Raw genomic sequence first — 11630 nt, forward strand, 5'->3', positions numbered from 1 at the left:
CCACCATCACACACACACACACACACACACACACACACACACACACACACACACACACACACACACACAAACTCTCTATCACAGTGCCAGCCAATGGAACAGTGCCATCCAATCAGACACGTTTGCATAACGAGCTTGTTATGCAGAGGCACTGTGGTTGCAGAGCTGGTGCACCAGCACCCGTCTAGACAAATCTCATTTATGCATAAGAACAAGGAGAGAGAGAGAGAGAGAGAGAGAGAGAGAGAGAGAGAGAGAGAGAGGAGAGTAAATTAAAGATAGTGGATGGGGGATGGGAGTGGGGGTGGAGATGGAGGAGGGAAAGCAAAGAAGCAGAACCACTGTTGAGACCAACTGCAAAGACAAGGTGGACCTGTTCAAAACCTTCACCATGGCCCAGAGTTCAATATTACACACACATCATACTGTAGGACCGGAGAGGACACTGGCAGCAACAAAGAGGGTGTCTCTACGTCTTTACTTTCAGAGGCAAGCAAATCAAATAAGTGCTGATAACATAATCAAATTAGATGCTTCCCCATAATGGCTCTGCCTTAGGGAGATTGCAGAGGATGCACGCAGAAAATGAGCAAAAACGCAGATATTCAATAAAATCTGGTTCAACAAGGAAAACTACTGCTGTAAAAACACTTCATGGTTCTAAAACAACAGCCTCTTCTTTTTCCCGGGAATCAGCAACAGCTCTCTGTTGACTCACAATTCTTGAGAGGATACCGAACTTATAAAAACAAGACAGAGGCTCATCTTAAAAATGAGTGTGTTTCAGCAAAATATTAAAGCTACAAGCAGCTCCCTCACAGCTTCATGGATGTTTTATTGTTGCCAAACTGCAGCCTCTTCCTTTTCCAATAAAATGAACTGTCTTCTATAAACGTCTATTCCCTTGATTTAGATTTTATTTTGTTGAAAGGGAGACACCCCTTCACGTCCACATTCGTTCCTCTGTTTCGCTGCCATTCCTGCCGCCAGTAGCTCTGACCTGAGGCTGGGATGTGCCACTGACAGTCTCTGACCCCAATTGACTTTTGGCCCCTGTCTGACACCAACTTTTGGGGATTGATTGGAAGTGAATTACAGCAGCAGCAGTTCCTCAGTGGGAGGGAGAGAAAGACTGAAACAATAGGGAGGGTGGAAAGGAAGAAAGCAAAGAAAGCAAGCAAAAGATGTGCAGTTCCTTTGATGCAAAGGCAGTAACAAAGCAGCGGCATCACGGTCAAGGCAGAGTGAGGGGAATTGGGGATGTATGTGAGAGGCGAGAGGAGAGGGAAGAAAGAGGAGAATACAGAGCATAGTCTGTGTGTGTGTGTGTGTGTGTGTGTGTGTGTGTGTGTGTGTGTGTGTGTGTGTGTGTGTGTGTGTGTGTGTGTGTGTGTGTGTGTGTGAGAGAGAGAGAGAGGTAGGAGAGTGTCAGAGGGAGTCCCCCCCCCTCATTAGCTCAGTGAGACCCAAAGCTCAGTGTTTACCACAAGCAGCCAAAGGGCCGGGTGGCAGCCTGGCCAGCCAAGCTCCTCGCAGCACTGCTGGCATCTCCAGCCAGCAGAGGGGAACATCCTGGCTATGTCAGTGACACTGTTAAAGCTTTCGCCAGCACAGGCAGGAAAACACACTGGGAATACAGTGAATTCCTGTAATCAGTGAATGAAACATTCTTACAGCTTCAGAGTTTGGCTCAAATTGTCAGGAAAAGTAAAAATGTTGATGAAACTTTTCCCGCAACGTCAGAGCTGACTTGATGAGATGCCATCTTTGTTTGTCAAATTCTCCTTAAAGTTATAGATAGATAGATAGATAGATAGATAGATAGATAGATAGATAGATAGATAGATAGATAGATAGATAGATAGACTGTTTAACTAGTATTGATAAAGCTGTAGATAAACCTATTGTGCAAGGTGCACTTAGTGCAGTTGATATGTCTATGAGTCTTATCTAACACTAAGTTATGGTGACAGTGGACCAAATGAACATGTGTAATAATTAGTGCTGTCAGTTAAACGCGTTATTAACGGCGTTAACGCAAACCCATTTTAACGGCGTAAATTTTTTTTATCGCAAGATTAACGTTCTTTTTGGCCTAGCAAACTTTGTAGTTTTTTTCACATGCTGTTGCAACAACTAGTAACGTTAAAAAAACTACAACACCACACCGGATCTAGCTAGAAATCTAGGGACATTTAGAATAGATTAAAAATGTGTGATTAATTGTGAGTTAACTATGACATTAATGCGATTAATCACGATTAAATATTTGAATCGTTTGACAGCACTAGTAATAATGTAAAAGGTGTTGCTCATAAGTCCACTGACAAGTATCAGCCTTTTAGCTGATTGTTTTGATTTTCTGGTGTGTACTTCCTCAAATTCTGTGACCTGATCGCTATTTTGACAATATGTCTTAAGACCATGTCAGTTTCTTTCTTCTATTTTTTGGGCTTTCCACCTTTAATGGATAGGACAGCTAGGTGAGACAGGGAAGAGAGAGGGGGAAGACATGCAGGTCAGATTCGAGCCCTGGACCTCTGCGTCGAGGCATAAACCTCTATGTGTATGTGTGTCTGCTCTACCCACTGAGCCAACCCGGCCACGACCAAGTCAGTTTCACCCTTGGGTTAGGGTTTAGGTTAAGTTATAGATGGGAGTTGCAGAGAGGACTGGTTGAGGGTATGACTAATTTGTTGTTTGGGTTCGTGTTAACAAGGGGAAGGGGAAACACAAATCAACGGGAAATCATTTTGTCACAGAATATGGTGTAGCACCAGCCTACAGTGTCTGCTATCATTGATCTCATTTCCAGCTGTAGCAGGAGCTGTTTTTTTTGTAAAAAAAAAAAAAAAAAAAAGAAAATTCAGATAAACTCACTGTATGCTAGTTTCCCAACACCAAATGCTACACAGACAAAGTTAGCAACTAGCTGGTGAACACATTGGAAAATGTTTGTGTGTTCTTGTGGCCTTACCGATGATGGATAATGCTAGCTCATGTTAGCACATTTTCAATAAAGTTAGATATTGCTGTATAAAGGACATTACTGACTCATTTCACTACTCTTACATTTTAGCATTGCTGTTTACCCATAATTATCACTGTTGCCCCAGTGACTACGGTGAAGCAAAAGTCACATAGGCTAGCTTTAAAAGTTTTGTGATTATCTTATCTTAGTGATTAGTGATCTTACCATAACAAATCTGCTTTAATTATGTCCCTAGTGTTAATGTTTGGAGAAGCTCCAACCTCTCACATGTTGTCTAAATGTTGCAGACTAGTCCACACGTACATTTGATAAAAGGGGTTTTTCCCCCTCATCATCCTTTCCGTAAAGGAAAAAAATGCTTTTGCTTGTTTGTATTTCTTTAAACCAATCACAATCGTCTTGGGTGGCGCTAATCCTCAAATGCAGCAACGGTGGTCTTGCAAAATAAATAGCGGAGACAGCGGAAGAAGAAGAAGAGACTAATATCCAAGGTCTACATCCGGTGAGTCAGACTAGGTTTTCAGTGACCTAAAACGCAGTTTGTGTGTGGACGAAAGGCCAACACGCACAGAAAAAGCTACAGTTTAAAAAAAATAGCCATTTAAGTGTGTATCAGGCCTAAAGGCTGGAGAAATTCAACTGTCAAAACCGCTCTGTCACAGCACTGACTGACTCCCACTGCTAGCTTGGCACAATCGCTGTATTTCTGACCTACAGTCCCTGCCATCAACATTGGCACCACAGGCACAAATCTACACTTTAAACTGGCCCTTGATGCCCACAGCTTACACTGGCAGTGACAGTGTAACTGCTGCCAACCTCCTCTGAGCCTGAGACGGTCCACTGCCTCTCATTTAGATGACAGAGGCGGTCCAGCAGCCAAAACACACCTTTGATCCAATTGGAGAGACAGTGGCTTGAGAAATAGAGAACACAGGGTGCAGCTTGAGCCACAAAGCTGTTGTGTCCGAGGTCACTACAGATGGTGTTGAGTTTGAATTACACCTTACCTCCTTTTTCCTCTTCTTAACTTTGGGCATTTTCCCCTCTTTCATCTTTTTGGGCTTCTTCTTTTGTTGTTTGAGGGAGTCGTTGTCAGAGAAGAAGCTGTCGAGGGGTGTGAGGGGAACAGCGTTGCGCTCCCCATCGTCATCCTCATCTGGACGCAGAAACAAAAACATTATCTGAGGAACACAATGTAGTATACTGTACATCAAGTATTTACCATGATAGCTTTGGAAATGTGGCTGATGATGATGAGTTTACAAATTACACTGCCAAACAACATGTTTTTATATTCTTCATTCATTCTTCCTGTGGACAGTGGTCCCAGTCATGCAACAACAACAAAAAATGCTGAGAAACCAACAACAATTTTAAAAATACCGTGATACAAACTTTTGGTCATACCGCCCAGCACTAAAAACAAGTAATCCAAAAGATAAAAAGAAAGATGAATCGATAATGAAAATAATCATTAGCTGCTGTGAAAGAACAGCAAAGTGAAAGTCAGTTAGCCTGTTTTTGAAAATAAAAAATTATGAATCGTTGCCAGACCGACAGGAGCACTTGGCAAAATAAACCTCATAATCACACATCATTGAGTGTGTATCAACTTTACCCGTCAAAGCACAAATAGATGGAGTGCATGCCCTGCCGCTAAATGGGAACTCCCTGGAGGACCACTGAGGTATACTGAGCAGCTCTTCTGCCTTTAATGCTTGCTGGGACTAAAGCGACCTGCTGCTGGTTGTCAGCTGTACTGTCTCAGAGCTGCTGTGTACAAACGGGGCTGACTGCTGAGCGCAGCAGACTTCAGTGATGCCATAGTGGGTCACAGAGGAGTAAGTAAGGAACAGAGACAGTCCCAAACAATACATCACTATAAAGAGACACGCAGAGAAGTACACGCAGGATGCAACCGCCCCGTAAAGGTCGATCTGATCTCGTTCTCTCTCTCTCCGACTGTCTTTCTGTCTCTTTCCGTTTCTCTATCTGCGTGTCTCCCTTCGCTCTCTGTGGCTCATGCAGACAGACTGGAGGGCATGAAATATGCAGCACATGTATCAGAGTCAATCAGCCAACACTCGCCCTGCAGTTTACCCCTCCCCTGGGCAGCTGGAGTGAGAAGTTGGGGAGGAGGGATTCCTGTGTAGTAGATACACAAACCCCACCAACCACTTATCCCCTATTTAGCAAAGCTAGCAGGAGCCCCCCACACACACACACACACACACGCACACACACACATACACACAAACAGACATTACATACACACCAGTGATTTCAAAGCTTTAGTCAGGCTCAATGTGTTTTCTTTGACCACCAGATGAAGTGTATCATCCCTTCCTCAGAGCTAATTGGGGGTTACTTGCGCTTCATGTGTCCGATATTTTTAACGTAAAGCTGCTGACTGTCAACAGTTTTTAAATGGTCGTAATTATCTTAAAATCTATACATTTTACATGTAAAAATGCAAGTAGTAAGTTAGCTGGTAAGGTAGCTGATTAAGGCAGGATAACCACTAATCACTGATCTATCTATCTATCTATCTGCCTCACACACAGATCCATGTGCTCCTCTCTCCTTTATGTCTCTCTTTTTAAATAAAGCCTTGAGTTTATGTATTCAGTATCTCAAACAGGCAGCTCTTTTACGTCTCAGGTGCACAGTGTGTAAGTCTATGATGTATGCAAGCCTTGCATCTCACTGAGATGTACAGATGATGACATGGCTCAGATGCAGATGTGGAAGGCTCTGGTTTACAGAAAGCACACACAGTCTGCACCTCTTGTCTCAATGAGTGACAGGTTGACCACACATCACTGATTAGATGCACCAGATGATGCCGGACTGTGTGTCCCTTGCTCTGTTTTCTGTACAATAAATCACTCAAACTTGACAGTGGTGATGCAGTGTTACTGATGTAGGTTTTAAAAGTTCAATTATATGCAGCAGAGCAGACTAAGTCCTTTTCAGCCATGTTGGTGGCATGCTAGGGATGGCGGTGTTGGTTTGTTGATCGCTTAGTCCACCACTTTGGTCCAGACTGAAATATCTACCGGACAGATTTCCATGAAATTTTGTAGAGACATTTGTAGAGACAGATGAATCCTAAAGGACTTTCCCTGTAACGCCACCATCTGGATGAATTTTTCACTTATTCTGTAAAATATGTCAACATCTATACTGGATTAATCACTACAACATTTTGTACAAACATTCATAGTTCCCAGATGATAAATCCTAATGATTGGTGATCCTTTCTTTGTTTTTCAGCATGAGGTTGACATTTGTAGTTTTGAGTGAAATGTCTCAACTGTTGGATGGATTGCCATGTAATTTGGTGCACACATTCATGTAATCTTTTTTAATTTGCCCAACACTTTGGGTTTTAGACCAAATAATGATTAGCAAATGTTAGCATGCTAAACTAAAAAAGTGAACAGATGCTTAACATCAGCACGTTAGCATTGTCATTGTGAGCATGTTAGCATTTAGCTCAAAGCACCCCTTGTGCCTGAAATACAGCCTCAAAGCTGTGATAGTTGTCGTTAGAAATCAAATAAAAATATACAAATGGTCTCTCAGTAATGCACCTCGTGTATAGGCAGGTGTGGCAGCAATGCAGTTGATTGAAAAACAAAAGATGTCTGTGTTTAACACCTACAGTACATTGCTATGTAATCTGAAACCTGCCGACAGTAAATGGCCTGTGAAGTCCCCAAAGGGAAGGCCATCAGGGGAATGATAATCTCTCTGCTTGGTGAGTGAACCAGGCTGTGCCGGGTGTTGGAAAGAAGGAGGCGGGGGGTCGCTCAGTCATGTGGCACAGGGAGGTCTGGCACTAGGTTCTGTTAGACAGAGGAACAAAGCTCCACTTGGCAAAAGAGCCTTCTGTAAAGTGTGGACGAATGGCACAGACACAGTCCTGACCTTCCTGCAAGGGCTTGGCCACCGGACTGACCCATTAGAAGGGAGATTCATGAGCGACTCCCAAGTGAGGAAGCTAGAGTTTACTGGAAAGCACATTAGCCCTTTCTCTGTTGGCCCCTGTGTGGAAATGCCCACTTAATGTTGCCCAGCATTGCTTGCTAAGGAGGAGGAAAAATGGAGCCACCACTTTTTCTCTCTTCATTGATCAAGTGCTTATAGCTTAGGCCTCAAACGCCTTCAGACAAAGACACTCATAGACTATTATTAGAAAATGTATTCATCAAAGTGATGGAAGGATAAAGACTAAATAGCACCATTAAAAGTATATCTATCATAGACAATATATGCACAAGATCATAATGTGTGCAATATAAAGAAGCTATAAAACAGACTGGAATGCTGCACCGCTCATCTGCAAATACACATTAAAAAAACGCATCTTTCATGCACAGGCTTTGTGCACGCGCAGCAGGAAAAAAATGGTGTCAACTTTCACAGTGAGGGATCCAAAAATAGAGCTCTTTCCAATTGGGGATAACATTTGTAGGCACACCAAAGCTCATGATAATCTTTCAATTTTAGGGAAGAACAAAACAATTAAAACAGAAAACATAATGGAACAATCTGTGACAGTGTGAGCACCCGGAGTGAAACAAAGGGAATTAGGACATTTTATGTGCCACAACAAATAAAGGCTGTGATAGCATAGCTTTTAGGGGTCTGAAATCCCCCTAGGATGTGCTTCTACATCGTTGTGTTTTAATTGCATGGAAGCATCTTGATGTCGGGAAAAATTTGACCTGGATTCCTGACCCTGTCTTTCACTTTGATGCCTGTTGATGGAGGCCATAAACTGTCTGAACACTGCTTCCTGTATCAGCAGGATAACAATGGATTTGCAACACTTTTTGATATGATCAAAAAAGAAGACAGCAAAGACATTTACCACTGTTACAGAGAACCACCATACTGTCTGTATAGTGTGGATATCTTCATTTAGCCACAGAAAAATCTCCATTAAGACATAATAAATACAAATGATTGTCTAATTGTCAGTACGTGTACACTTCACTACAGTGAAGTATACACGTACACGTACTCCACGAAAACTCACTATAGTGGGTCGTCATAAGGGATGACAATGTTAAAGAGCTCCTTTGATATGTTTATAGCAAACAACATAAAATACAAAAAAATATCAAGGCAGACGTAAATCAATTTCGGCTGACACATGAAAACGTTTTGATTTTTCAAACTGGATTACCATTCACACATCCTCACTAACCTGCCATAACCAATTCCACCTTACCTCTCATATACATGATTAACCAACTACAGGGTTATTAGGGACACGCATCAGTGCTTGTGTTCTCCCTCAGGCTACGACTGGCAGTCATAGATGATGCTTCAACACTCAAACACTCCCTCTCTGTCTCCCCCCTTCTCTAACTCTCTGTCTCTCTCCGTACTGCACACTATCCAATGCAAGCCTGTTATTATTCTGGTTTATGAAAAACATTGTGTAGCCTATAGGAAAAATGGCAATTCCTACAAACCTGTCAATTTGATAGAAAATCATGTTTTAGTCATAGATATATGACTAAAACATGATATATAGATATATAGATATATATACTTCCATTAATATATCCCCTTTGTTGTGACAGTGATACAGTACTAAATACACCAGCATTTGAGGCTCAAGACCTTTAAAACGAGCATGAACAATGAGCAAGAAATGCACCATGGAAACCATGTTGGTGAAAATGATTCATTAAATGTATTGTCTCTAAATGCTCCTTGGACCTTTTCAGGAGATAGCCTATACATGGGACTGTCTAAAGTACCTTCATATAGACCGAAAAATCCTTTCTAATGTAGTTGTCTGTAACATATTATCACTAAACAGCAATTAGAGGCAGACCAATGGCTGGAGACAACATTGTATTGGCTTTTTACACTCAACTTTGACTTTCACTCAATCTATTGTTTTAACCATGAAACGTTCCACATTGTGACGTGAAAGGAAAGAAGAGGGCAAAGCAGCACGTTTTAGGTGTTGCCCTTGACATCAACCTATCGAATCAGCCGATGCCTCAGAGCGAGCTGCAAGAAAAAAATCTATTGACTGCACTGGCCAAATTGACCCCGTGGCATAAAGATTACTCATGCCCAGTAGAATGCACTTCATCACCTCAGCCTCTGACACACTGGACCAGGTAACAGATCCTTAGCCCTTTAGGACTTGGTTTGACTGGCATGTACAGTTTGATGAAGCTGGCTCCCTGGCTGCTCATGACAGACACCCTATAGTAACAAGTTTGACTGCATGTTAAAGTCATGGCAGTTCATCTCTTTAGCTAATCCCATCATTGGTTTATCATATCACCAAGCAGACATTATGATACCTCTAGGGCTGCAACTAACTATTGTTTTCACTGTCGATTAGTATGTTGATTATTTTCTCAATTAATGGATTAGTTGGTTTATCTAAATGTTGTTGTTTTTTTTTAAACGGTGAAGAATGTAGATCAGTATTTCCCAAAGCCCAAGATGACATCCTCAAATGTCTTGTTTTGTCCACAATTCAAAGATATTCAGTTTACTGTCATATGAGAAAAGAAACTAGAAAATATTCACATTAAAGAAGCTGGAATCAGAGAATTTTTATTTTACTCAAACCGATTAATCGATTATCAAAATAGTTGCCGATTGATTTAATAGTTGACAACCAATCGATTATTCGATTCATCTTTGCAGCTCTAGATGCAGCAGTCGAGAAAATCCAAATCTTAAACTACTACTATAGAAAACATCATTTTAGTCAGCTCAACACTGTCACTGGGATTTCCCAAACTAATCAGGTGCTTTAACTGTTTTACCAGCACAGCTATTAGGACAAAGAATGGTTGAGTGTATGGACACCGGCCATGAGCCCAAAGAAAACACAATGACCACAATTTGGCCAGCGTCTTGTGGACAGGTCATTTATAAGGGAATCTTAACATCCCCTGTGCCTTGATTAGTTTTTAACATCTTTAAGGATTAGGAAATGTCAATGTATAGCCTACAACAATTGGTTCATTGCCATAGTGGTTGGCAGATTCATTTTACAGCCACAAGAAATATTGCACACATTTGGCTGAGAACTGAAGCTGAGCTGCGTGTCAAGAATGTGGGTTAGAGTTAATTTCAGTTAGTGTACGACCTAGAGCTAAAGGGATGTTGATGACCTGACCATGGTCATCATCAACAGTGCACAGGATCAAGGTAAAGGCACCATGGCACACCATAAGCACTGTTTACTGTAGCCTACACGTGGCTTTCACACCTCTGCGGCCATGCAGGGCTAGAAAAAAAAACAACATTAAAGTTGGAGCAGCCTCCTGATCACAAGTGGAAACAGCACAGCAACGCATCACATATAACCAAACCAACACGGATATGTTGTCACTGTAGCCCATTTCTAGGCTACTTAAAAGCATATGCACACATTAATTGAGAAACATCACAGCGTACACTGACACAGCACCGTATACATTGTCATGGTTTTAAACAGCTTCTCTGAACTAAACTTGTGTTTGGACTTGGAGCTGAAAACCATTCACTTATACACGCATGCAGCCTGTGAAAGAAAAGAAGGGGGAAAAACAGACAGCCTCCAGAAACCGTGCAGCAGGGTTTTCATCATGCCCCCAAAAATCAGGCTGGGATGTGAGGACAGCCAGAGGCAAATCCAAAAACCCGATCCCACTTTTAAGACACTAGGTCGTGCAAAGAAATAATAGCATGACTGTGCTTAATGCACACCACCCCTCCTCCTCCTCCTCCTCCTCCTCCTCTCTGGTCTCAGGAACGCAGGACAAGCCCTTTTACCCGCATTCAAGGCGTAGCGGCGCAAAAAGAATCTGAAGGACACCCCGCCTCCCCCCTTCCCCTCACCTGGCATATCGTCTTCAAAATCCATGTCGTCTTGTCCCTCGTCTTCATTACTCAGCGACCCAGGCATCTTTATCTCATAGCCCCCAAACCGCTTTTAGGCTGAGAATACTGAAAGTTAACCCTCCAGACGCCGCAGCCCAGTCTCTTTCTTCACCCAAAAACAAATGTAGGCTATATTCCTCGCTCAGTTTAAAAAAAAAAAAATATATATATATATATATATATTACATTTTTTTAATTTTTTTTTTTTGCAGTAAATCTGGGGATTTTTCTCCACGAGTAGAAAAAATTAAATAAAAAAAAAAACATTCATATTAATTTCCACTGATCTCTATCCAGGTCTTCCAGTCTGAAAAATAAGAAAGACAAAAATGGAACACACATGCCCAGATTGTGACGTCTGGTCTGTTGCCATGACGATGCAGCCCATAATTTCACCCACAACTAGTTAGTCATGCTCTCTTAGTAACCACTCTAACTAGTAGTGTGCAAAAAAAAAAACACACACCGCGAGGCAACGCCATGCATGCGCCGCTAATAGGCGGATCCAGTCCCGCGCCTGTCGCCTGGCCGTTCCCTTTTGGAAGTCCGGAGAATGGAGACAGAAACTTCTGCTGCTTCACTGTTCATGCACAACCTTTACTCTAAATATGAAGCCAGGCTGTAGGTAGGAAACAAACACACTTGTTTTGTTTTTTTAAGGGAACAGGGTTATGTCATTTTTTGGTTTTGGTCTAATTTCGGTTTTAATTAGCGCCTA

At 42.0% G+C, this 11630-nt stretch overlaps 1 protein-coding gene across 1 annotated transcript in view; it reads right to left on the minus strand.

Annotated features, from left to right (window-relative positions):
• The window catches only part of chd5 (chromodomain helicase DNA binding protein 5), a 51169-nt gene extending 40158 nt beyond the window's left edge, over positions 1-11011 (minus strand). The window contains exons 1-2 of the mRNA XM_078249147.1: positions 10871-11011; positions 4003-4151 (exon numbers count right to left, since the gene is read on the minus strand). Coding sequence (XP_078105273.1) covers positions 4003-4151; positions 10871-10937 — 216 coding nt within the window. The 5' untranslated portion in view covers positions 10938-11011. The remainder of the gene's footprint in view (positions 1-4002; positions 4152-10870) is intronic.
• Between the last annotated feature and the right edge of the window lie 619 nt (positions 11012-11630).

Source organism: Sander vitreus, chromosome 4, assembly GCF_031162955.1.
Source record: "Sander vitreus isolate 19-12246 chromosome 4, sanVit1, whole genome shotgun sequence".
Lineage (NCBI taxonomy): Eukaryota > Metazoa > Chordata > Actinopteri > Perciformes > Percidae > Sander > Sander vitreus.